Source organism: Hippichthys cyanospilos, chromosome 2 (assembly GCF_059441005.1).
Source record: "Hippichthys cyanospilos isolate Australia breed blue-spotted pipefish chromosome 2, RoL_Hcya_1.0, whole genome shotgun sequence".
NCBI classification, from domain to species: Eukaryota; Metazoa; Chordata; class Actinopteri; order Syngnathiformes; family Syngnathidae; genus Hippichthys; species Hippichthys cyanospilos.
In genome coordinates, this window is record NC_142370.1 from 13,159,178 (window position 1) to 13,185,208 (window position 26,031).

A 26,031-nucleotide genomic window follows, 5' to 3' on the forward strand; every position below is an offset into this window, starting at 1 on the left:
AACTTTTATCTCATAAGTCGGGTCACCTGTAAATCAAGGCACCACTGTCTGTATTCCTCTGAGTACAAGATTTTTTTCCTCATTTTCAATCCCCATATTAGGGGGGGTCGACCTTACAACCGCGTAACTCAAATCGGACCAATTTTTTTCCACATCTGTGTTTGAATAACATGAATTTGAATGCAAAATAAGTAATATGTCATTAACAAGACTTAAAATGATTTTCTATACCTTTAATTTGATATAGCATGCATTCGTTTTAGAGCGTGTGCAGAGAAAATGCACTTTTGTCAAGCGTCTCTTTGTTGTCAACAACGAGGCTGCATGGATCATTTTTCCAGCAGACTTTGACACATAATGAAAAGGAAGAGACGGCTTAACTTGTCTCCTTCCGCCCTTGGATGTGTGCTTGAACAAGTAACAAGTAATTTTGTCATTTTAATTACACACACCATGTGTTATAATTGAACAGCATATATTTGATCTATGTAACGACTAATATCAGGGGTAGACCTATATACTAATGACATAAACAGAAATATATATATATATATATATATATATATATATATATATAGAGAGAGAGAGAGAGAAAGAGAGAGAGAGAGAGACACACACACACACACACACACACACACACACACATACATCTGCGCTCCTACCATTGTTGAGTTCCCTGTGAGGGGTATAGCCACTTCCGGCCTGTTGTCCCGCCTCCTATTTCGAATTGGAGCTTTCTTCTGTCCATCTGCTTTTCCTTGACTCAATCTCCGAACAGGACTGGTCAACCAGCGCTGTGATGACACGCACATTACCTTCCAATTATATCAGTATGATTACGGAATTATAATGAAGCAAATTGAACCTCCACGGGACTAGTACTTCCAAATTAAACAATTTGCTAGCCATTTTGTTAAGGGTCATGTTGCGAGATCATTTTTAATGAAAGTGTTTCGGGAACATATTTTGGTGTATATTTAGCTTTTGAACTGTTATTGTAGTTAAATGAAAACATTTTTAGCAGGCGCACAAAATACCTGAGATTTTTCACTATTCATGTTGGTTAACGAGGCTGTCCACAGAAAGCTACAGCTCAAAAAGTTGAGAGTCCGGTGGCGTTATTGACAAAAGCTCATTATTACCTTCAAGGTGTTTCCTGTCCCAGAGCCACTACGTTTTGGTGCTGGTGAACTGGCAGCACCCCCCTGAGCCACAGGCACATTGGAGACCACAGTGGAAGTCCCACCTGGAAGTAAAGACAAGTCCCAAGTTATTATGGCAAAAATCAAGTCAGTTCATTACCTTGGTTAAAGGAACAGTGTGTAAGATTTAGACAGTTTTTCATTAAAAAAAAAAATGAAATAAAAAACGTGCTGATGAATGTGTTCTCAATGACCAACAGTATGTTTTAAATATAATTATAGGTCTAGTTAGCATTCAATTATATTACAAGGGGGGTGGCACTTCTTCGGAGGTGGCCATGTTTGTTATAGTTACGGACAATGGTAAATGCAGCACCTGCAGCACCTCCTGCTGTCTGTAATGAAAAATGGTATAAATCTTACACACTATCCCTTTAGGCAAACTAAGCATGTTGCCATTATTTTTTTTTAAAACATTCCATTTTAATGTAATAATAATAATAGTTTGAAGCTCACTTCATGATACTTGCTTTATCACGCGGTCTAGTGTGTACTTGGCATGAGACTGACTCGAATCAAGTCATGTGACTCGGCCCCCTCACCCCACGGTAACTAGGGAGTAGTTCATTTTCTATTGTGTCTTACTTTGAGTGGGTTGAGCGTGCAGCCCGGTTGTCTCAGGGGTTAATGGTCCAGAATCTGCTAAGGAAAACACACACAAATATATTCAAAATGCAAAGTATCAAATCTTTTTTGCTCACCTATTTATGGCAGCAACATGTAGTGGAATTGGAGAATTAAATACTCTTCCAGTTAGTTAGTGTTACAAGGTGAATAGGGAGCAGGTGTGTTGAATTTAGTTTTATGACTCCCATACTGGTCATTGAAAGTTAAAAAGACTGTGGAAGCTGGTGGTAAACGGCACTGAAAATCTGAAACAAAGATTTGTTACTCTACAGAAGGTTAACGCAGTTATCCTGCATGTTTTGCAGGTTTCTTTGCCCGACACACCTGATTCGAATGATCAGAGTCGTTATTAGGTTTTGCTAAGTTTGCTGATGAGCTGATCATTCGAATCAGGTGTGTCGGGGAAAGAAACTTGGAAACATGCTGGGAGAGCACCCCGAGGACCAAGCTTGGACACACCTGCCTTAGGCAATAAAAATACCATCACCGAAACAGCTGATGGAAAAAGAAGAAAATATTTACGCAAATATTTGACATCTGACCCAGTGCGTTCACCTTTTTGTAATGATTTTCTTTCATGCACTACGAAATTAAAAAAAAAAAAAAAAAAAAAATGCGCATCAAGGTTGGAAAACACCGTGAGTCAAAACACACTGGCTGACACATCTGCATACAGTACCGTACATCACATGGAACCTGCAGGTCCAGTTTAACACGTCTGAAACATTCCTACTACACACCAACACTAGCCTCGCTGTCAATATTTAACCACGTTTCCCACGGGCCGCCTCAATATGGGACCCACCTCGTCCGTCTTCGCCCGTAATCCAGCCCCACACGACAGAACAATCCCAGCATGCGCTTGTGCCACGCCGCATGCTTCAGTGCACATCCATGCGGACAAAGCAGACGTCGGGGAAACCCACGGGCAAGCGACACCGTCGTTGTGAACAGCTAGAACCAGGTCCAGAGGAGCACCGGTCAGGGGGCGGGACTTAGCTGAAGGAGGCGGGATCTTGAGGGGAGTGTGGCTTGTGTTGCGTTTTGATTAGATGGTTGGTGACAACAAGGAAACTAAAGTGCTCCAAGCTTGGTTGATAATTGATCAAGAAATTATAAATAACAAATTGGCTATGGGCCTTTCCCACAAAAGAAAAGTGCAAAATATTTCTGTAATGAAAAATTGTCGAATCTTACAGAGTGTCCCTTTAAATTATTTGGTTACTGGTTTTGCTCATATTCGGCTATAAAATGTTGATCATTGATTTCCAAAGTAAAAGTGGATGTTTGCAAATGTCTTATTCTTATTTAACGCTGATGCTAATTAATCTGAAAATTTGACAATTTCAGATCTTTCGACAGTTACAGTAATCGATTGTCAAAATCATTTGGTGATTAAATTGACAGTACAGTACATTGTTGTCCATGTAGTGTCACTTGAACGTCATCATTTTACATATTTTTAAAATGATCATTTTTGTATTCTTTGATCCCTATTTATATTCGACGTGAACATTGTTAGCTGCAGGTTGTGGTGTGTTGGTTGTTGTCGATTTGGTTTTGTGCAGTTATATTTACAGATATGTTATCCATGTTCAAAGCTATTTTTGAACAGCACATTTTCTTGATTGTGCCTAATTCAAATGAAAATGTTGCTTGACTGCATTTTGTTGACTGTCCCTAACTTAAATGAAAATGTTGCTTGCGATCTAGCAGCAATAGAAAATCACGTGGGTCCCAGGGTGACAACGGCTCCAGACAGGAAAAGACCTCAATACACACCGTGTTGACCAAAATTCCTCAACAGGAAGTCAAGCGGACAGCAAATAGGGGAAATGGGTGTGGGTGTAGGGGAATCCGGGTTCCCGAAGACACTGACCCTTTCCAGAGCTCGCCAGCGAGGATGAATTGGAGGCACTGAAGGAGGTGGTGGTGATGCAGGAGGGGGCGTTGCCCGAGGAGGCGGGGGACGCCGGGACTAGCGTTTCCATGTCGGCGGCACTGTGCGAGTGTGACAGGCAGAGGGCGCTCATCGGCAGCAAGCCTTCCTGATGGGCGGAAAAAAAAAAACAGTCAGAAACGAATCAGCGCTTGACTCCGATTTCTGGCATGAGGATTTGTTTGCAAGATGGCATTTCTGTAAACGTCAGTAATTCTGTTAAAGGCTCTTACCTGTTGCGGAGTTTGATCGGTGGTTCTGACCAGACACCAGCCGGGTCGCTCGGCCGAGCGTTCCACGAGTTCTACGGTCTGACCGCAGCGGACGCTGAGCTCTCCAGGTGACCCAGAAGAGAAATCCAGCAACACCACCACTAACTCGCAGCCTCCTGACAGCTGGCAGGTACACAAAAACGCAGATGGATTTTTACAAAGTCCATTTTGTACAGAGCCAGTGGCGGGAAGAAACCACGTACACAAAACTCGTTTTTGTAATCCAAAACGTTTTTTCTGAAGTTACGCTCACATTATCTCGGATTCTTCTGGTGTGCGCGTTTTGGCCATGAGGGGGCAGTATTTGCAGATTTGCACAATGATAATTTACTTTTAAATGGTCCGTACTCAGTAAGGCACAATAATACAGTATGTCATTTTGTAGCGGGTGAAGAATATGTGCCTGTAAGCTTTGTCAACCATCTGTGTTAGGACACCCCACATAGATGCTTTTCATTAGCCAATGTTTTCCAATTATGTGTTAGCATTCTGTTGGTGGACTAAAAGACTAAGCTGCACAATTGAGCTGCTAATTGTGGCGCTAGCAAAGCTAAAGTGCTAGTACTGATGTTAATTAATGATAGTTGCTCGAAATGTATGTATGATAATTCACTGTAGCTATGTAAAATTGTACTGCACTTGTTGGTTAGACAAGAACACGAAGAAATACCTGGGTAGTAGCAGGACAATGAATGTATACACACACACACACGCATTTGTACAAGTGACAATTTATTTCTACTTTTAGCTCTTTATGTAGGGGCTCTATTTAAGTTTCATCTCAAATGTTTTGTTGGCTTGTCAGATTGTGTTGTGAAGGCACTCAGAAAGCTCCAGATCATTTTGTAAATTGAGTTTACAATGTATATTTAGCACTTCATTTATACAGCCTGCTCTAGAATTTATTTGAATTATTTTTGTTTTAATCAGGTCATCTACAATAACTTATATGTAACTCCATTAGGTTCAGTTCAACTTAGTGTGAATATTCATAGCGCTACATTCTCAAGTTATAGCAGGAAGTTTCTATATTTTGCGTCTTCCATATAAAAGTAAAAGTGGTTCTGCAGGAAATCCTGAACTGAATCAAAACAAAAAAGTGAATCATGACTCAAACCGAATTGGGTCCGTGTGAATGAGATAAAATACTGTAGTTTTTAGAAAGCCTAGCCATACTTTTCCATCTGCGGCAAAATTGACCGGCATGAAATCAATCCCCGGTACAAAATCGGTTAGGGTCAAACAGAATCTGGTTGGGATGATGTCAAAATAGATTGTTCCATATGTTTATTGGTTAAAAGCTACAGGATAAAATTTCTTCACCAGTGATGGGCTGCTCTGTATAGTGTGCAACTAAGAAGAACATTTGATAGAGCTTGATATAAGCTCATTGCCACATAAAGAAATAAAACATACCTCTGCAGCAGAGCAACGACGTGAAGTTTTCTCAAAACAGGGACAGCATGAAGGGAGGAAACCCCCTCACATACTAACGCACACACAAACATGCGTGCACACACCCAGCTGCAGCAGTGGTGAGGTCATCACACACACACACACACACACACACACAAACACGCCCCTAACACAGTGGTTGTCAGTGGGAGATACCTTGTCGCTGTCTGCGGTGTTTTGGGATGTCCGGGAGGCGATGGAGACGGTGTCGGGCTGACTGCTGGCGTCACCCAAGCTGTCGGCATCCTCGCTGGTCTCCCTGTACGCAGAAATGCTGTAAATGCCAAAATGCTGTCAAGCAGCCATTCTCAAAATGTGGAAAGCGAGCTCTTTTCTGTAGTGCAGTGCTTCTCAATTATTTTTGCAAAGCCCCCCTAGGAAAAAGAAAACATTCTGCCCCCCCCCCCCCCCCCCCCCAATTGTTTGAAATCCAAACGACGATTAAAAAAACTTAAAAAGTCTTAGTTATCTTGAAATTTTGGAGGACTTCATTGACTGTGGAAAACTACAGGGATCTTATGTGTTGGTTTTTAATAATTTCTGTAATGTAACCATGCCAGACTAATGGACATACTAATGAATTAAGCATAATGGTGTTCAAAGTCTGAATCCAAACATTTGAATGTGAGACAGATGTGCTAAGCACTCCTCTAATGATTCTCTCATTCCTTTGAAAATAAATTTACAATTGCTCAGAAACTGACCTGCGTGTGATGCTGCGTTGTCGCCCAAGAGTCAGATTGGGAGTTTTTGGGAGGGGAATGGGCTCCCTCAGCGCCCCCCGCAGGTGACCCCGCCTCTCCTGGATCACCTGGCGAATGCTGCGAACCCACTCCTGCTTCAACTCCAAGGAAGATGCCTAGAAGTTGAAGATTGAGTCACGCCACGGTTGAGGATCGGAAACAACAGCCTTAACGTTTACCTTCAAAACCGTCTTGTTGTCCGAAGTCGGCGTCCTTCCAACCCAAAGCGCAAATTTACAAGGATCTCCTTCGATGTGCTCTGTCACACCAAGTTCTGATGTCTGATTTAGAGGGACGCAATAGTTGTTAGCAGAGGCCCAATCTTTTGTCTCCCTGTATGCCTAAGTAGTACAATGAGAGTGTTACCCTCAAGCGGCTTTTGTAAATATATTTGGTTCGTCCCGATGAATCTTTCATTTCCTTGCTGAAGATGAGTGACAGCTCGAACAAGAAGAGGTGCCGGTCACGACCCTTCCTGATGAGGGACTTAGGTTCCCAAACGAGAAAGGCGTCTTGCAACAGGAGCTCGCCTTGCACCTCAAGACCCTCTTCAAGACCTGTTATTGGCATGTCATCATTACTTTGTCACAGTAAAGGCCAGTGAAAGAGCATAATCTGAATACCACCCTTTAACAAAATAATAGCTATGTGGTCAGTTAAAACAGGATCAAGTACATTCATAAGAACAATGAGACGTCATCATTACTTCAATATACGGCGATAGCAACTTAGTCCTGCCACAAATAGTGCCAATCAGTGAGTAATTGACACGATCCTAAAAATGTTCATAGGTCAACAGATACCACAAGATGGAGGCAAAACACATTTGTCTAAGTGGAGCTCCTTAGCTGACCTCAACACAGTTCTTCTGCACCAGGATGCCACAGGATTATGCCAATATTATACTGAATCTCAAGAGCTATAATAGACATGAATTTGGTACCAAACGCTTACCTTCTAACATGCTAACATGCATAGCATCATTAGCTCTCTTGGGAACACTCAGCATGACATCCAGGCCTTCCTTGATCTCACCCTTTCCTTCTTCGCAGCATGCCAACAACTCCTGCAAAAACGTATTTGTGTCAACGGAGCAATAGGTCAATTAGACCCTTGGTCACCAGCTCACCTTTAGCAGCAGTTGATACTTAGTGATCCTCTGAACGGGTTTGATGAGCGCGGATGAGATGGAGTTGGCAAGCCCATGTCTCCTCTGGACTTCCTGTAAAATTAACCAGACCAGAAACTAATGTGGTGCTCAAGACCACACTATCTAGGCCATGACTTGCCTTGGACCAGACATCACTGAGAGCAAGACATTTGAGGGTTGAGAACGAGTCAAGACCAAGACTGAAACAAGCAAAGACCTAATTTGATTGCGAAAAAGTGTTTGTGCCTGTTTTAGCTAATAAAAATGATATTAAGCTGTTAAGTAGCCAGTCAATGCAGGCCATCTAGACAGTGTATCAATGCCTTGGTTATTACTTTGCTGTGTTAGGACAAAGGGTGTTTGCAAACTTAGATGCCTGGTTTGGAAAAGTCCTCAATTGTTACCTTAGCGCTAGCTAGCACGACATGGGCAACACGGATAAATGTAAACATTTACTAATAGCGAAAAAAACACCCTGGGTGCAGACATTGGCCAGTGTGTGGGAAAGGGTCCTGGAGATAAATTATAGTTATAAAAATAAGTGATTTAAATGAAAACATTAGCTCGCAGCGCCATGCATTGGCCTGTGTAGGTACAGTACAAAAATGTTTCCAAAATGTGAGTATTATGGCTTGCAAAAGACAACATAAAGTACACCGCGTTTACCATGGTGATCAAATTGGATTTTTAATTTGTTGGACTATTAAGTGATTTTGACCAAAAGTATTTAGAGTTAAATGGTTTCAGGATTCGGTGGTTAAACGGTGAGTGAACAGTGATTGCAGATTTGCGGTGTGAGTCCAGGCCGTATGAAATAGCGTTCTTGCTTAAGTTTTAATTGTCCTTATTATCACTTTAATTAAAAGGTAGAACGGCAGACTAATACTACTAACCTCAATGGAAAATCCTGGGTTTGGCCAATCAAAGACCAAGACAAGATAACGACTTTTGTGAGTCAATTTCAAGACAGACGCCAAGATTTTCAAAATGGGGTCTCAAGACCACTCTGGGGATCTAGGCCCATTTTGAACAATGTATCGCTATTGGAAACCTAAACTGTTGGATCTGGGGAGCGTTAGGATGTTTAAAAGAAAAGGGAAAGTTAAATTACCTCAAAGAAGCTAACACCATGCTGCTGGATCAATAAACTGGAGTCTGGTTTGTTCCTGCAATAGGTCACGTACATGTGGAACTTATCAGCCTAAGAGAGACAACAAAAACAGACTTAAGGGTGGGGTTCATGATCAAGTGATTTATTTGACTATTTATGTTTAATATCAAAGCGAACTTGGTTACCCAGGTGACGAAACAATGTCCCACATCTTCCGGAAGTTGCTCGTAGTTTTCCAGCTCCTTCAGGAAAATACTAGATGAGGGAACGCTCCGTTATTGCATGACAGACACACAACAAAGACAAAGACTTTTTCATACGCATTTTGCACCTGTTATGGAACTCGTAGATATCCTGGATGTTCCCGAACACCACATCATCCCTGTTGCTAAGACCAGACGGGACATCCTCGGAGCCACTGGTCATCTCCCACATGTAAGTCTGCGGCAGGTCAGGACACTCAGTATGGAAGTATCATGCTGCGCCAGCATTAGCACTGTCATAACTTTAAGCGAGTGGCGGGAAATAACTAAGTACAAATATTCCATTTCTGTACTCAAGTAGAGTACGTCTCTTGAGTATTTGTGTTCTTTGACCACTGAGCTTAGCAAGTTATTCCCCATCCATGAAGAGGTGAACATACGAGGGAAATTACTGTATGTTTATGTATGCATTAATTTTGTTTTCATACCAGCTAACATAAGAGATATTACAAATAAATGAAAGCAAACAAAAAAAAATAGATTTAAGAGTGTATTTTTGTGTGCAGCGTACTTAATACTTAAGTCATCCACATTATGAGGAAATACTAATGGAATTATTTGGTAAACAAAAGATATGATATTGTAGTAATACTACTATATCATATTTTTTGGTAAACAAATCATTTCATAACCCTAGCACACAATACAGATTTTTCAAAATAGGCAGATTTTGTCCATATACGGCAAGGACTTTTGCACATTTGGGGTTTTTTCTGTCATGCGGATGATGCTTTATGAACTGGAAGGATTTTCACTTCACAGCTGTGCATTTTCAAGAGTCAATAGCTTCAATTTCTTGACCTATTAATGTGTTTGAGCCCATTTGAATTTTGTCTGGTACTATTTCAGTCTGCACTTGCTCTCGATACTTTACCAGTCGTTTCCTTTTATCATTCAATTATGCGTCTACGTAACGACAGAGTGTGAGTGCTTTCTCCACTTCGTGTCTAAAACTAATTACAGCTTTGGAAATCGGATTGAGTACCTCAATGCATTCTTGAAGGTCTCGAACGTAGACTCTCTCCGTCTGCAGCAGTTCCGCCATAATGTACCTGCAGCACACCATCTCATCAAGCACACCGCAATAGTTCTGGTACTTTTTATGATAAGTATCGTTTCAAAATCTACTAAGTATTACCGTCGTGACAACATCTAACTACTGTGGTAGGCCTAAGTGTCATTGAAAAACAATTCAGAGGTTTTATTCCTAAAAAGCGCATTCGATATTTTGTAAGTTCCTGAAACATAGACGGTTTGAACATGAACACCACACTTGAAGGGTTAGTGCACTTATTTGGCCTTTTTAAGCAGAAGAAAGTTCATTTTCTCTCTGGAATTAATTTCATGGCTAAAATTATTCTTCATGTGTAATTATTTCCTTTAAAACGCATTTTGCCGCTTGCTCAAGGCAATGGTACTACTGGTCAATCACAACTCATTTGTTTTCTGGGTATGGTCATGTGACATTCAACAAGCTGAGCCGCCAATGGTCATTACCATCACCATATGTGATGCCGTTTTCCGTTGACAGCAAATGGCAAAATGACCGGTACAAAAAATAATAACTTTTTTACTACTGAAAATGAGCTGGTGTCCTATTCCTTTAAATGGAGGAATGAGGAAAAATTCAACTAAACGCAACAAAAGGAAGCCATATAAAATTCCTAAAAATATATAATTCTCCGTATTACTTTGAGGATCACCGCACAGAGGAAATCACTAAGATTTAGTTACTCACTCTTTTTTGCGAGCCGAGCGTCTTTTCTCATCGCTGACCTGGTGGCTAGGGTCGGACAGATTGACTTCCGGGTCCGAGTCAGACAGACTGTTGGGAATCAGCTCAAGCTCCAAGTCCTTGTTGTCCTAACGAGTGGAAAACAATTCCTGTTTAGGTTCTTTAACATCCATCCATTTCTTCTAACACTTGACCATTTTAGGGTCGCAAGTCTCAGCTGACTTTGAGCTAGAGGCAAGATACCACCTTGACTGCTCCTACCAATCAAGGCCCACAGGTTCCACAGTTATAACTGGCAAACTTAAGTTACAATGTGCTTGGTTGGTTGGAAATACTTTTTGATGAGGTCGGTACCTGCGAGCAGCCCCCTAGCGCCGTCTCCAGCAGGCGACGGTATTGGCCCATCCTGACGGTGAAGTCCCGGTACCGTTTATCCACGGCGGAAACACAACGGCGAAGCTCGAGGCGGTGGGCGTGGCCTTTAGTTAGCATGCTCTCAGCCAGTTGAATGAGCAAGTGAACCTTCTCCTGAGTGTGCTGAGGACATGGCAAAGAATCAGAGGTCATCATGTTTGTCAGTACGCTTTAAGCTAGCTGATTTAAACAATATTGCTCCTTTGGCAGAAGCTTGGTCTGGGTCGCATTTTCAGATCACTGTGCGAGGTCTATTAAAATAACCAAAATAAAGCAGTTCGATGCACAGTCTTACTTTGGCTGAAATGCAAAACTGCCGGTGCTGGTTCAGCAATTCCTGCGTCTCCGTCGTGGTTGCTCCTGCTGATGTGTGTGTGGCCAGGTAGTGGTCACCTGACTGCGCCAACCAGTCCAGAGCCTGTTAAGAACAGGGTGTTTGTGTGTTTATACATACTGTATATCTATATCTACATAGATATAGGCATCCTATAAGATCTTGATACGCAATCTTTTTTTTGTATGATTATTATACCATGGAACTACATCTAAAGAGTTTTTGGTTTATGTTTTTTGTTTAAAAATTGGTCATTAATGACAATGTCACCCATAAAAAAAACTTAACAAATAAGTTTTGCAAGAAGTGACTATAGCACAGTAAAGCAATAAGTTGCTTCATGTTCCAATTCATTTGCTCTTAATTTGAAAAGAAAAGGAGGGGGAAAAAAACATAAAATTAGATTTGCAGTTACCTGCAAAAACTCTGTCAAAATATTGCATACTACCAAGTGGGTACCCCTAGGGGTAAAATTAGATTTGCAGTTACCTGCAAAAACTCTGTCAAAATATTGCATACTACCAAGTGGGTACCCCTAGGGGTAAGCGTAACTTTGTTAGCAAACCAGGTGCCAATATTCATTAAAACGCTGATAAACGGACAGGGTGATACTCTGTCTATCAACTCTCTAATCTTTACAAACACATTTCGTAAGATCTCAAAATCTTGGCCTTTTTCAATATTTATATTGTGTGCATGTTGGGTCAATTGTAAAAGTCATTAAGCTTGAAGGGTGAAAGAATGGCATTTGGCTTTTTGTTGTAGTTTATTAAAAAAAAGAACTTCGATTGTATGTAGGCTTCGTAGTTACTAAATGCAGTTAGATTAAGCACATTTGGCGTTAAATACCTGTTGTGTGTGGTTCTGGAACATGACAAACTGTTGACATTGGTCCAAACGACGCTTCTTTAATGTCCAAAAATGAAGAACTCTATTTTCCCTTTGAAGCAATTCACTCAGGATACCTATACATGCAGATGCACACACACCATGTAAAGTCAAGATGTTAAGGTCCACCAAAAAAAACAAATAGCTTATCATTCACGCAATTGTGTTTTTGTGTGTGTTTCGGCTTCATATCACCTTTGACCTGTTGCTCTGGTACCCTGGAGTGCCCGGTCACCTCAGTGACCCCTGACACGGCGACATTGTGGCCTGAGATGTTTGCCATGGTGACGCTATTACGGTGGATGTACTTGAGGAAAACTTCTGCATTCCGTCTCGCAAGCGTGCACGCCTGTTTCCAAGAAACAAGAAAACCAATGGCATTTCGTTACGGCCGGTAAGGACATTACAATTGTATTTTATATAGGCAGTCCTCAAACAGGCCAAAGGCGACCTTTTTCTAAATGGTCCTAAATGACTAATATTTTTTTTTTTTGCAAAACTCCCCAAATTATGATTTGCAGACCCCAGGGGCCATTGCTTTCCCCCATTACCTTGAGAAAAGCCTCCTTCTGCTCCATGTGTTTGTTAATGAGAGGCAGGAGATGCTCAGGCTGTCTGTCTCCGCCCCCGCACCAGTCCTCCTCCCTACGGTACTCTTGCTCCAGACTCTCTAGCACACCGCATACCTGCACATTCAAAGAACAAATTTCAGTATGAGGGCTAGTTTGGCACAATTTTTTTTTCCCCCTCACAAACACACACATGCGATACACTGTTTTACACGCGCTTTCATATACACTACAATATTTTCTTTCGCGATCACCACTGAAATGCATTTCAGTGCGATGAAAAACATTTTTTTTTTACTACTGAAATACTGTCACAAAAAGTGCACTCACACACCAGTGACAAGTGAAATGCTCTTATACTGACAAAATACTGGGACTCAATACCAAAATGATCTCACACATACAACTGACAGCAGGACAAAGTTGTGCTTGCCTGTTGCGATGTTCTGTAGAAGGCGGCAGAAGCGTTGACCAGTTTAAGTCGGTCCTCGATTCGCAGCATTAGAGTCTGCCAGTGAAGCGCCACTGTCTGTGCACAAGACCTCACTGCATCTGGATCATAATGGCCTGACCTAGATAAGGGGTCAAACAAACAAGTGGCACAAGGACAAACCCTTAAACGTCGACTGCCATTAGTAGCAGTCGGTAAGGGTAGAACCTCAACTTTGCTGCAATGGTATCGGATTTCAAAAAGTGGTATCAAGATATTCCTAATATCAGCCTGAGACCCATCACATTCATTTGTGCTCACTGTTGTGGACATTTGTTTTTAGTCTACATTTTTGACCTATTCGGGATACCCTACTAAATCCTAGTGTGCTCCCTAGAAGACATCCAAGTGTGCCCTCTAGGAAACATCCCGGCCTTTGCAGTTATCTCTCATGTGCTTGAGTGTGACGAAATCTACTTTTCTGTTTTGCTGAGACCCAATGGACACAAAAGTGGACACAAATGTATAGGCTGGGTCTCAGGATTCTGGAGTATATGCAACACCTCTGTGGACTAACCTGACAAGAAGTTCTGCTCGCTGCTGTAAAGCAAGTGCCACCTGATGGGTCCTCTGCAGGGAGTCAGCATGTAGGAGGGCCTGGACAGAACACAGGTTTGCGGTTCAACGTTAGAGGTGCTAAGCCTTTAATAGTGTGTGTGTGTGTGTGTATGTGTGTGTGTGAGAGCGTGTGTGTGTAGTAACCTCTATGGCCTGTTGAAGGCGCTCATGTTCCCTCTGCAGCTGTTCAGCTTCTGACAAACAGCTGGAATTCAGCATGCAGGATGACAACATGACCTCACCCTCGGTAATCCAACCCAGCACCTGACCAACGCACATGAATCAGAACCAAAGGTTCTTCAAATTTGGCCCGCAAGTGTGTGGGCGTAGGTGTGTGTTACCTGTTTGACCTGGTTCTGCAGGTGCCTAAGCTGCAGGCTCTGTTCCAGGTGTGTATGAGAGTGATCTGCAATTTGCTGCAGTTCCTTCTGTTTGTCCAGCATTAGGCGTTGCAGCTCCTCCACCTGTGATGAGAGATCCCCCTCCACCTCTGACAGCTCAATCCCTGACACATTTAGACAAACACACACGTGCACACGCATGTCAGAAAAGTTGACTACACCAATGACATTCCATGACATTACATTACTATAAATGTGCAATCTCCAATCATGTGCTTACTGTGTGTGTATGTGTGTGTGTGTGTATCCATGGCAAAGTCAATGAGCTGGTTTCCATGGGGACCAGCGGAGTGCAGTTTCCATGGCTACCCCATCCCCCCTTTTCCCTCCCCCATTATCCTTCTCTGCCCCCCGCCCAGCCTTAAATCATCTGTATGTTACAAGAGCAGGCTGACTCACATCAGCCACTCTATACAATAGTACTGGATCATATTCTACTCGATCACATTTTTTTCCGTACAGTTCTTTTCTCTTCCGTAATGGTACTGGTAAGCATATCGAATTGATGTTTCAAGTGTCTGCAAAGCTCCAAAGTGAAAAGCTAAACACACGACCCCCACTTCTATTGCTAAGCTCTGTCATCCTCAAAGTGACACTACTCAGGTGAAGCCTGCAGTTTTGAAAAACAAAGTTACAAAATTTACAAGATGCTACAAGCTAGACTTTTCAGAATTTCTCCTGCCTATCTGGATCCAGATAGCAAGAGCTGCAAGTGAGGCTTCCCTGTCCCTAGCTTCCTCGTCTCTATGTTCCACCAGGGGAGCAATGAGGCAGTTCCAGCTGTGAGACATTGTCGCAACCCCTGCCACAGATCTTCCCCAAGTGATGTCCCTGTTGGAACAAGCTCATATTTCTAACTGAAAAACCGAACCGTTTATTAAACCCAGAGGAATCACCCGAATATGAAAAGATCCCAAACATTGAAGGTCACAGTTTGACAAGGCCATCAGGACCAAATTATCTGACAATAGCAGAGATGGCAAGCATAATCCACCAACTCTCTACACCTAGCAATGACCTCAATAAGGGTGATAGATAGTTTTCTCCTGGTATACTCTGGTTTTATGAATGTTGTACTTAAATTTATATTCTAAATTGTCCGTGTGTGTGAATTTGATTGTAAATGGATGTTTTTCTAATTGCATAGTGATTGAATGGTACAGTGGTCCCAAAGTGCAAATCACTGTAACAAATAACAACAAAATACAACAAAAAACAGACAAAATAGTTCAATTACAAACATGAAATGGGTAACATTTTACAAAAGATGAAACAAAAGCAAGTCAAAAATGACAAACAAAAAAGAAAATTCATCGGGAACAAAAATTCATTGCAAAAGGCGAAGTACATTAAACCAAAAAACAAACCAATCCCAAACAATAAAAGAAATTTAACCCAAACAAAAACATATTTCAAAAAATTCAATTCAAATCAAAAACCACACCCATTACAAAAGACAAAACAACACCAAAATAAAAAATAACCCCAAAAAACTAACAAGCAAAAGAAAATTAATTAAAAAAAAAAAACATAACAAAAGAAAAAACACAGCCGCAAATTAAAAATGACAAACAAAAAGCAAAAACAGCAATTTGAACGCTTCGGCCCGTCCAAATCAAGTCTCAGTCTCAATCTGCTGGGTCAAAATAATTTAGGTATACGAGAATCAAAAATTCATGAGTAGCTTTGAAAAACAAGCCAGTATTTTGTAGTGTGCGGCAGGGACGATTCTAGCGTCAAAATTTAGAAGTGCTGATCTCCTAGGCAGGCACGATAAATTTAACAATTTTGTCCATTTTAATGTAATTTAATTTACACATTTAAACATTAAAAAAATGAGGTACAACACTTTTTGGTCAGAGTTTTACAATCACTTAGCTTGCCGGTAGCACCGGTAGGTTTTAACATGTAACAGCTAGCTTCTCCAATTCAATCAGAGAACAATGGTGCTGAAACCTTCCTAGCTAGAACCATACCAAAAGATTATTTCAGCAACATTGATAAAAAAAAAAAAAAAAGATGATAATGATAAATTCCACGTAAGCCTGGCATTTACCCCCTATGCCACTAACCACTTGACGTTCAGTGTGTTGCCGATTGCCTCACCGGTTGACTGGACCTCGGTGATGTATTGCTGAAGGTCGTGACCTTGCTGGACCACCTCGTAGGTCATGTTGTTAACAGCGAGCCGCCTTTCCATGTGCCTGTTGATCGATCAATCGAAGTCAGTCTTAAGCAAAGCTTTTTCTTTCCTTGACATAACATCAAAGTGTCCACCTGTGAATGCGTTGCTGCGCTAACGTAAGAGCCTCCGGGCTTGCTTCGGCTAGCCGCGACGGCCCGAGCGCTTGCTTGTCTTGGTTCGGTTCAGAAAGCCGCTTCTCGGCAGAAAGGTCCTGGGATTGTTTCTGGAGCTCCTGCTTCCAGGCATCCATCTCCCCGGTTACCTAAGAAACGGCACATGCGCGTTGGAACACTGAAGCTTTCAAGGTTGTTTTGGAATGTCACGAAATTTACCTCCAGTATGCACTGTTGCAGAATTCGTAGCTGCAGGTAAACATCCAATCGGATCTTCCTCTGATGGAAAACTTCCTCTAGCTGAACGTGGGACTCCTCTAGTTGCTGCAGCACTGACTCGACATGGGCCACTGAGCTGCCCTGGGGCCTAAAACAAAGGCACACTACATTAACTTTGTAGTCCGCCTCCAGCGGTCACCTTCATGCGCTGAGGTGAAAACAAACGCACGCAACAAGTATTTAACAACTACACTAGCACCTGAGACCCAGTCCGTTCATTTGTGTTCACTGTGGTGGACATTTGTTTTTGGTCTATGTCTTCCGACTGATTTGAGTTAGCCTACTAAGGCTTGAAGTGCTCTCGAGAGGACATCCCGGCCTTTTCAATGACGCCTCATGATTTTGGCTGAGATACGATTGGCTTTGCTCTCTTGCCGAGACAAATTGGACGCAAGAGTGCACACAAATACACAGGCTGGCTCTCATGAGCATATGGAGCCCGAGCCATATCACAAAGGGAAGTAGGCACCAAACACCATCCGGGCTCTCTACCTGAGTTGCAGGATGAGATCTTCCCCTTCTCTGATGACACTCATCGCAGCCTCCTGCGGGGTGGGTTAGTGTGAAGGTTAGAAGTCGGGGTCAGAGGTGGAAAGGATGTCGGGCTTCTGTGAGAGGGTTAGTGTTTCAGTCTGAGGTCAGCCATGAGCCATTACCTGTGTGTTGGCCTGCTGCTGCTGTTGTTGGTTCATAAGCGTCTGCAAAGCTTCCACTGACTCCGAAGCAATGCACAGGTCGGCCGAGAGCTGCTTCTGGAGTCCTTCCATCCATGACGATAGCTGTGTCGTGGAGGGATTGTGTCAAAGATCGGGTCAACGTTTTGTCAGTGGCGTCGTGCCAACATTACCTCTTTGGTGTGTGTGTAGAAAGAGACAGCCAAGTCGAGCAGCATCTTCCTTTGTTCCACTTTTTGAATGAAGGCCTGCAGAAGCACACATGCATGTCACCTGCTTTCCCCTCCAGATTATAATCGCGGTGCCAATCGTTGCGATTTCTTTAAGGAGGCAGACGTGGAGGGAAGGTTGCAAATTAAATATCCTTTACATTTATATGAAGGGGTATCGGGCCAATATCAAGACCTTATTTTGAGGTATTGGCACTCGCAATGGCATCCAATATAAGTGTCTGTCACTCTCTTGGAGCACTTTTATGATTACACATTAGAAATGATACATTTGAAGAATAGAAAAATAAAAAAAAAAGGGGGAACATTTTATTTTCGAAAACGTAGGTCTTTCTGTAACCTTAGTGGCCTGTTGTTTTTAGGGAAATTTGGGTACCAAAAGTTTTATTGGGAGTGGCACATGCGGGTTGGATTCTGGCTCAAGCCTTCCTGTGTGGAATTTATATGTTCCTCGTGCCTGTGTGTGTCATCTGCAGGTACTTCAGTTTCCTGCCATATTCTTGAAAAAAATGCACAGTATGTATAGTGGTGATTCCAAATTGCTCTTGGCTGTTTGTAAGTGGTTGAGGGTTGTTTTTTGTGTGTGTATGTGTGGGATAGGCTCCAGCGCCCCTGCAGCCCTCATGAAGAAAAGAAGTCAAGATAATGGAAGAATGGATTGAATGTGAAGCAAGCAACAAAAATCCATCCGTTTATTACATCAGTTTGGGGCCGGCTATTTTGGCACTTGCTGTTAACTAAAAATGACATCATATTTGCTCAGGTAACGACCAATCATGGCTTACCTGTTATCTGAGTTTACGTGCATGCAATTTTCATTCAACAAAAGTGGCTAAATGGTCACTTAGATTTTGTCGCTTGATTCAAAGCAAAAACATTACAAATTTCTGCTTTCACTTGATGACAACAATGATCAACATTTTTGCCAATTTACTGATGTTACAGACCAAACCAGCACCAAATCTGAAAAAAAAAAGTATGTTGTATTGTCAAAATGAAAAAAAAGTCCTATTTTTAAAGAAGGGGTGGAAATTAAAATGTGTTTTTAAAAATCAGATCCATTAATTGATCTACAAAATAATCAACAGTTTCATTGATTTTTAAAATAATCGTTATTTAGAGCACAAGTATTCTGAAGAAATATTTGATTTGATGAAGCACTGTGCTAAAAGGCAGTTTCTCTGTTGAAGGTGGGTCACCTGCATGCGGAGCTCCAAGTCTCGGGCCGCCTGGTAGATCTCTTCTTCCTCACACTCGCCGGACTGAGCCAGTTGATCAGCTGCTTCCAGAAGCTTCTCTGCGTTAGTGTAAGTGTTCTAACACACAAGCGCATCACTCACACAAGTGCAATGAACACGTAATCCTCGCCTGAAGAATTGTGAGAGTCGCACTCACCTGAGCCACTTGCTGGAAGTCATCGTGCCGTTTCTGAAGAGCCCGCGCTCGATGCAGAGACTTCCCAACACCACTGTGCTTGTTCAGGAAAACTTCGCCGTGCTGCTCCACCCAGTCCAACACCTGACACAGATGGAGGGAGGTACCGACAGATGGATAGAGACCATCATGTGAGACCAAAAGAGCCAGGAATTAGTCAGGTGTCAATAGTTGTGCACCTGTCGGACATCTTGTTGGAACACACACAGCTGGAGGCGCTGGTGGAGGCGGAGCTTGCGGTGTTGCCATGCATTCTCCAGGTCATGGTGAGTCTGCAACAGAGTCAAGTTAATTTACCTTCAGTTGTAATGAGACCTAATGTGAGCTGTACCTGCATGACTTGGTGCAGAACCTCCATGACGCCATGAGTGGTGGCAGTGAAGTCCGGTTTGGATGATGTGTCATTATTGTCCGTCACCGTGCCGCGGTTCAGGACGTCCAGCAAGGCTTTCCCACTCTCGCTGACCTGCACACAGACGGGTGAGCAGAGGGACAAACAAACTGATGTCCGGATTGACACATTAGATACAATGACAGTCACCTGGGTATAGTTGGCAGAGATCTCCTCGTTCAGTTCTTGGTGTTTTTTCACAGCTTCCTCGAGCTCAGCCGTTGCCAATGGCAGCGACGCCTCAGCATAGGTCTGAAGCCACGCCTCCGCTTTGTGAAGGAACTGGATACACAACCAGGTAGAAGGACACGGGGGGGGGGGGGAGCTATGAAGGTGTCCCGTAATCACCCGCCTGTTTGCCACTGAGGAATTTACTTCTTTTAGTTTTTTGTTTTTTTTTTTCCATTTGGAAAACCTTCATGTGAAATTACCTACAAGTGACTCTGGCTCGTTTGCCAAAAAATTGCTCCACAGATGACAATGCTCATGAGTAATAAAGGCATAGGTTTTCCAAAGGACCTGCGATAACACACTTTAGTAATGAGTTTCTTCATGTTCCAATTCATTTGCTTTGGATTTAAAAAGGAAACATGACCTAATCCTGTCACAGCATCATAAACCCTTCACATTACCTCAGTTACTCAAATTCACATTTGAGAACCGCTGCTTAAGATGCCACAAAATGACACCTAAACCCTGAGCCCAAAAAGAGTTACACGTGTATTTAACATCATCACATTGCTTCCTTAGATAAGTATGATTAACTTAATGTGAACAAGCGCCAAAAAAAAAAATGCCCCCCACATGCTCACAGTTAGCATGGATAGCTGCAGTATTTTGCGCAACAGATGTAGATATTACAACAAGACTCACAAATATTCTTTATCATCTATGAAAAATGACTTATCTTAGAGCATTTTACTGAGGCCCTCGCTATGTACTGCAGTAGTAGTTTAGTACAGAGGTTCTCAACCATGAGGTACCCCGGTGTGAAACTACAACTTAGTTTAACTTCTGACAAGAAAAAATGCACCGTTTCAGTCCCGGCATTATAAAGCATTAAATTAGATTTGCTGATACACGCATGAACGGTGTTAAAGTCTCACGTACCCGCCGAAGCACTTCACGTACTCCCAGGAGCGCTATAATTGAGAACCGCTAGCTGGTCTAGTAGAAGAAGAAGTACTACTCTGCTTCGTTTTTCTGCATTCTGTCTCTCGGTGGCCATAAGGGCATACCAGAAGGAGTAGCACAATGAATGATTACTGAATAATGACCTGCTCTGCCCCTTGGTGGAAGCCGGTTGCCATGGCTAACGTGTTGCTACGCTCCTCCAGAGCTGTGGTCAGTAGCTTCCAGTCTTCTTGTAGCTGTGAGGACACGGCAGCAATCCTCTCTGCCCCAAAGTGACCAGCCTCTGCAAGTCTGGCTGCTACAGTCACGACACTGTCCACATTTACACTGCCATTCTACACAAAAGCCAAGAAAGTGACATGGGTAAAAGGTGGAAGAGGTAAATGAAAACTGCTGAGTGACCTCACATACTGACCATCACATTTGCGGTGAAGTGCTGATGTTGTGATTGTAAGTCGACGGCGTGCTGATGGTTCTGACCGACCTCCACTAGCGTCTGTACGAACAACTCCTTACTGTGTGCGATCCACTCGGACATCTGTGGGGTGCGGAGTTTGACATGACTCGATGTAGATGACGACTCGCCTTGTGGGCAAGACTGCTCCTTCTCACCTTAAGGGCATCCTGCTCAAAAAGATGTAACTGCAGCGCCTGGTCCAGGTGAAGCTTCCTGTCGCTCCAGCTCTGCAGTAGGTGAGTGCGAGCCACCTGCAGGCGGTCCAGTAGAGACGAGACCTTTGGCGCCACGCATTGGAAGTCCGCCCCGCCTGACAGCCAGCTGCCATGGCTTCCTCCGCCACTCTCATTCGAGGCATCCCCGTGGGAGGGGCCCAGGCGCATGCGTTGCAGTAAGCTCCTCCCCTCTCGGTCGAGGGCGTCAACCGGCGCTGTGGCGATGGTGTTTCGGAGACGATTGTGTTCCTCGAGGATTCTGAAGGTAAAAAAACGCTCACCATCAGCGATCAATACCACGCAGTGGCTTCCAGGCAACTAATCAATAAGTGGGATCCTTACTTGCGGGAGTCATCGACATCCTGCGGTTCTGGTAAGCTGTTCAGACCAACTTCCAGCTGTTCCAATTGGTTTAACAGTTGCGTGGCGGCTGCTAAGAACTCCTCCAGACCCAAACGCAACTCCGTCCACTCCACGTGATCATACTCCAACGAACCACCAAGGTCAGACGTCAACTGAGAAGGGTCAACCAACCGGGACAGACCTTCTACGGACACTAGATTGGTCTGAAGACAAAATTGCACATTCGTATATAGCTTTAGTAACAACCGAGTTAAGATTGGTAGAAATTAAAAACTTTAGATGAAGCACAAGTCAAAATTTTGGAAAAACCTTCACATTCGTATGGTCTCAAACATGCTAAGAAATTAAAGGTATTAACTCTTGAAAAGACAAAGTTGTGAATTGAGGTGCGTTCCAGGTCATGAAGCATCCTCCATATCATTTGGCTGCCTGAAAAAACACCAAGCTGTGCAAAGGTGGGAAAAGTTGCCTACTTTAAAGGAGCTAAGTGAGTAGTTCTCAACCTGAAATATTTTTCCGCCAGGTACCATCTAATCAGCACAGAGCATTTTTGGATGAAAAAACAAAGACTTGTCTGATCTAATGAACTTTGGAACTCCATTTATATTGGTATAAAGAGTAGTACCTCAAAGCTGAGCTTAGCACTGCCCAGGTTGGTCTTGTGTTTCTGCCAAAAGGTATCGGGTTTGATCAGCAGTGCCGTGTGGATGTTGGCGGAAAAGGATTCCTGCAAGGTCCGTAGCACCGGCTTCACACTGTCCCACTTACTACCACGCATGTCAACTACCACTGTGAACCCTCGTGCACGCACGTCCTCACTGAGACAGAGAGAGAGAGAGAGAGAGCGTGACACGATCAACAGACGAACAGATTAACAGGCATAGGTGTAAAGAAAAGCAAGCGCACCTAGGTATGGTTGACAGGTACGTAACAAGCCGGCTCAGGTCCTCCTGCTTTATTCGCTCATGGTTGGTCCTGGCTGGGAATGTGAGGATTGGTCCTCCTCGTTTATCTCGTCCACCTGAACATTTGACAGGATGAAGAACCAGACCATAGCGGAATCTCTCTCGTGGCGAATTTTTTTCACCTGACACAAAGGCCACTTTCTCTCTGAGCACTGTCAGGACGTCACCTGCCCGGACGCACTCTGCTTTGCTGGACCCTGGAATTCCGAGACACATGGTTAGCCATCTCGCCTACATTAGTGCACCGAGCGTGGCTTTGCCGTGGTCCAAGCGAGGTTCTGTGGCTGACTTGCTTGGAGGTGTGTGTGACTTTAGCTTAGTGACTCATCACGAATGTGGTTTGCAGCATGGACACATCTTTGAAGAGCCACCATCAAAACACTCCATTAGCAAACCGTGAGCCATCAGTTGTCAGTTTGAGCCGCAGATCAGAAAAGGATGCACGCTCGCACAAACACACACACACACACACACTCAAAGTCGGTGAAGAGCTCAAAATAACTTTGTTGTGGAGGGCTTCAGAGAAAGTTGCTCTAACTGTCAAGACTCATTAGCCTGATTACACAAGAACCATCATGAAGATGTCTCACTTGGATATAGCCTATAGCTGCTTGAATACTCATCCATTTTCCATCCCGCTTAACCTCATTTGGGTTATAGGCAAGCTGGAGCCTATATCTGAACTGACTGTTGCATCCCACTCAAATATGTGAGATGCCAATAACAGGGCCAGGGTGTCCTCACACTGGGATTTAGTAGGGGAGCTCAAATGAGTCAAAAAATAATAGACCAAGAACAAATGCTCACTACAGTGGACACAAATAAATATACTGGCTTTCAGAAAGTTATGCAAGCGTAGCCATAAATAGTGTAGTTTGGACATCACTGATTTAGCATCTTCACAGAACATTCATGTTTTGGAACGTAGGAGGAGGACTGAGAGCAAACGCAAGCAAAGTAAGTACATGCAAACTTAACACAGGAAAGCTTGAGCCAGGATTGAAGTTCTTCGCCTCAAAACTGCGAGGATGATGCGCTACCCACCTGGCCTCCGCAAGCTACCTGCTGTTTTGGAAAAAATGATATTATAAAACCTTCAGCACACGAGGTAACGTTCTTCTCAAATGCAATTGTTCGAACCACTCCTGAGAAAATCAATGGACTCCATGTATATGGCCTCGGAGTCAGCGGCAGTTGCTGTAATACGGTAATTAAAACGTGCTAGCCAATCAGAGAGCTGCATTCCCATTGGCTTTGGAGTACAAAAACTAGTAGATGGGCATGTGACCGTTATATGCCTCATCTACACTACGGTGCTGTGTAGCGTGCTCCACGCGCACGTGCGCGTACACGAAGTCCAAGTCAATGGGCGTTCACGTGAAAGCATCATGGCGATAAAGCAGTTCGCGTGCACGCTCACACGCCCTACCTGTCGTCGCCAGGCCGTCCGGGCCCGTTTCTCCTGCTCCATCCACCGGATTCATCCTCCTCCCTCCTCCTCCTCCTCCTCCTCGTCCTCGTCCTCGGGCTCTCTCCGTTATGTACCGACGGTGGCCTCCTCCTCTGCCTACCAGTCCATACCCGCGGCTTCACATCGGATAGGGCAGCCAAACTAAGCAAATATGAGTCCGTCGTAAGGGACGGATGCGTTCCCCTCCTCCTGGTAACGATCAGTGGGTCAGTGATGGTGCATCCTCCACGCTCAGCCTCGACTGTGGTCCTCCTCCTCCTTTTTGGTGATGATGGTGACCCTGTCTACGGTGGCGCCGACTCACGGCACAGCATCTCACGCTTCATTGTAAATGTTGGCCTTACCATTACCCAATGCACGTAACATCATTTGAACCGGTATCTCGCGCACCCCCCCTCCCTCCGTTCTCGCTTGATAACCTCGCTCGGTCCGTCGCTGAGTGGCCCCTAGCGCGCATGCGCGCAGAAAGGCGCCGTGCACGAGGGTTGCACCAGCTGCCGGACGCGCGCGTCCTAGCATACGACGCCGCGGACGGTTCGACATGCTGTCCGTATGGGATTGAATTGTCCATGCACTAGTATATTTCTAGCTCATTGACATCACTCATTAGACAATCCAGTGTATTTGTTGACCCCCCCCCCCCCTCCCACACACACACACACACACACGCGAATGTAAAGTATTAGTACTACTCGAGCACAAATAGAACAACTAGTGAGACAAACTGCACACGCATACTTTAATCAAAAAAACTAACCTTAACTACTTGTGTGCCTTTGGCAGGACAGTGGTTCTCAACCTCTTAAGGGATCTACCCCATTAACTTTTTTTTCTGGTAAAAAGAGCCTGTCCCTAGAACTACGGTAAAGAATTTTTGGATGGGAAATAAAACATAACTGATTTACTAAACATTGGAACTATTTGTAGCGATATTTCAAGGCATTATTTTATTCTATCCTGTCATCCAGTGAGCTAATAAAAAATGTTTTAATACACAGACGCCACAGTGTAGAAATGGCGATATTTTCTACACATTGTCCCTTTAACAGAAAAAAACCTCACAGCAACTCCAAAACATTAATTGTGTAACATTATCTGTTTTATCTCTGATTTGTCTGTCAGAAAATTGTGTCACCATTGAAAACGTGCATCATTACAAATAAATAAGGGCATACATTGCAAATAAGACAATGTAAAGTAATTGCGCAAAAAGTTGCTTCATCCATTGTTCTTCTCCCACCGTATTCCGGGGTCGTGTTGTGGGGGTAGCAGCCTGAGCAGGGAAGCCCAGACTTCCCTCTCCCAGGCCACTTCGTCCATCTCCTCAGGGAGAATCCCCAGGCGTTCCCAGGCCAGCCAAGAGACACAGTCCCTCCAACATGTCCTGGGTTGTCCCCGGGGCCTCCTCAATTTTAAAAGAATTAGCTGTTCATGCCATGGCAAAAAAAATATATACAGTATTAAATTTGATTCGCTGATATCTGCAGGATCACTCTTAAAACATCACATATCCCCAGAAAGGCCTTCTTGAGATCCACTGTACTAAAACAATAATCGTAAAAATGTCACAATATGTAAGACGGTGAAATACAGTACTGTACTGCAATGTAGGCCTATTAATACAAAGACCGCAATAGTGGGCCAACTTCATGTCACAAGTGAGAACAAATGTGCACTAGTTGACGACTAGTGGTGTGGCATAGTCATTCTACTAACATTATTAAGCTGGAAGGCAGTAGTGGGAGAAACACTTACTGAGGCATAATTGGTAACAGTCTTGTAGGATGAGTGCATTAGTAAAACTATGTAGGAAAACTTCATAGTACTTGACAACTAATAGTGTCTTCTCGTTCTAGTTAGCTTAGGGTACTAGTAGAATAACAAGGGCTTATTCGTAGAACTTCATGCTAGAGTAGCAGAAGGCAATAGTGGAAACAGCAAAAGTTGTGAGAACAGCCGTTCTGTAGTA

General features: G+C 43.5%; 1 protein-coding gene and 1 long non-coding RNA gene across 13 annotated transcripts in view; one reads left to right on the forward strand and one right to left on the reverse strand.

The window, feature by feature from the left end:
• Positions 1-24,511, reverse strand: part of LOC148427416 (kalirin-like) — a 32,609-nt gene extending 8,098 nt beyond the window's left edge. For 3 of the 4 annotated variants that reach the window (XM_088438714.1, XM_088438695.1, XM_088438723.1), the window contains exons 1-44: positions 24,021-24,511; positions 22,714-22,788; positions 22,533-22,647; positions 22,252-22,444; positions 21,606-21,829; positions 21,204-21,522; positions 21,007-21,129; positions 20,735-20,926; positions 19,608-19,739; positions 19,398-19,532; positions 19,246-19,338; positions 19,028-19,150; positions 18,832-18,948; positions 17,576-17,650; positions 17,385-17,507; positions 17,221-17,273; positions 16,669-16,816; positions 16,429-16,598; positions 16,258-16,355; positions 14,092-14,255; positions 13,895-14,014; positions 13,710-13,789; positions 13,136-13,274; positions 12,685-12,819; positions 12,329-12,482; positions 12,095-12,210; positions 11,207-11,329; positions 10,852-11,034; positions 10,501-10,625; positions 9,748-9,814; positions 8,831-8,940; positions 8,685-8,754; positions 8,500-8,589; positions 7,368-7,460; positions 7,193-7,304; positions 6,605-6,795; positions 6,418-6,519; positions 6,200-6,354; positions 5,652-5,754; positions 4,002-4,163; positions 3,709-3,877; positions 1,788-1,844; positions 1,143-1,246; positions 663-794 (exon numbers count right to left, since the gene is read on the reverse strand). In XM_088438714.1, coding sequence (XP_088294840.1) covers positions 663-794; positions 1,143-1,246; positions 1,788-1,844; positions 3,709-3,877; positions 4,002-4,163; positions 5,652-5,754; positions 6,200-6,354; positions 6,418-6,519; positions 6,605-6,795; positions 7,193-7,304; positions 7,368-7,460; positions 8,500-8,589; positions 8,685-8,754; positions 8,831-8,940; positions 9,748-9,814; positions 10,501-10,625; positions 10,852-11,034; positions 11,207-11,329; positions 12,095-12,210; positions 12,329-12,482; positions 12,685-12,819; positions 13,136-13,274; positions 13,710-13,789; positions 13,895-14,014; positions 14,092-14,255; positions 16,258-16,355; positions 16,429-16,598; positions 16,669-16,816; positions 17,221-17,273; positions 17,385-17,507; positions 17,576-17,650; positions 18,832-18,948; positions 19,028-19,150; positions 19,246-19,338; positions 19,398-19,532; positions 19,608-19,739; positions 20,735-20,926; positions 21,007-21,129; positions 21,204-21,522; positions 21,606-21,829; positions 22,252-22,444; positions 22,533-22,647; positions 22,714-22,788; positions 24,021-24,075 — 5,619 coding nt within the window. In that variant the 5' untranslated portion in view covers positions 24,076-24,511. The remainder of the gene's footprint in view (positions 1-662; positions 795-1,142; positions 1,247-1,787; positions 1,845-3,708; positions 3,878-4,001; positions 4,164-5,651; positions 5,755-6,199; positions 6,355-6,417; positions 6,520-6,604; positions 6,796-7,192; positions 7,305-7,367; positions 7,461-8,499; positions 8,590-8,684; positions 8,755-8,830; positions 8,941-9,747; positions 9,815-10,500; positions 10,626-10,851; positions 11,035-11,206; positions 11,330-12,094; positions 12,211-12,328; positions 12,483-12,684; positions 12,820-13,135; positions 13,275-13,709; positions 13,790-13,894; positions 14,015-14,091; positions 14,256-16,257; positions 16,356-16,428; positions 16,599-16,668; positions 16,817-17,220; positions 17,274-17,384; positions 17,508-17,575; positions 17,651-18,831; positions 18,949-19,027; positions 19,151-19,245; positions 19,339-19,397; positions 19,533-19,607; positions 19,740-20,734; positions 20,927-21,006; positions 21,130-21,203; positions 21,523-21,605; positions 21,830-22,251; positions 22,445-22,532; positions 22,648-22,713; positions 22,789-24,020) is intronic. The other variant, XM_088438704.1, reaches the window with a different exon arrangement.
• Positions 3,874-24,805, forward strand: LOC148427417 (uncharacterized). Of its 9 annotated transcripts, none has more exons than XR_015868353.1 (10): positions 11,460-12,527; positions 12,655-12,783; positions 18,233-18,395; positions 18,823-18,939; positions 19,115-19,332; positions 19,416-19,546; positions 19,661-19,755; positions 20,795-21,528; positions 21,683-22,549; positions 22,663-24,805. It is a non-coding gene; the product is annotated as an uncharacterized LOC148427417 (long non-coding RNA). The 9 variants fall into 9 exon arrangements; XR_015868355.1 differs by having other exon boundaries at positions 20,795-21,284; positions 21,403-22,549; XR_015868356.1 differs by having other exon boundaries at positions 20,795-20,970; positions 21,085-22,549.
• Positions 24,806-26,031: the final 1,226 nt, after the last annotated feature.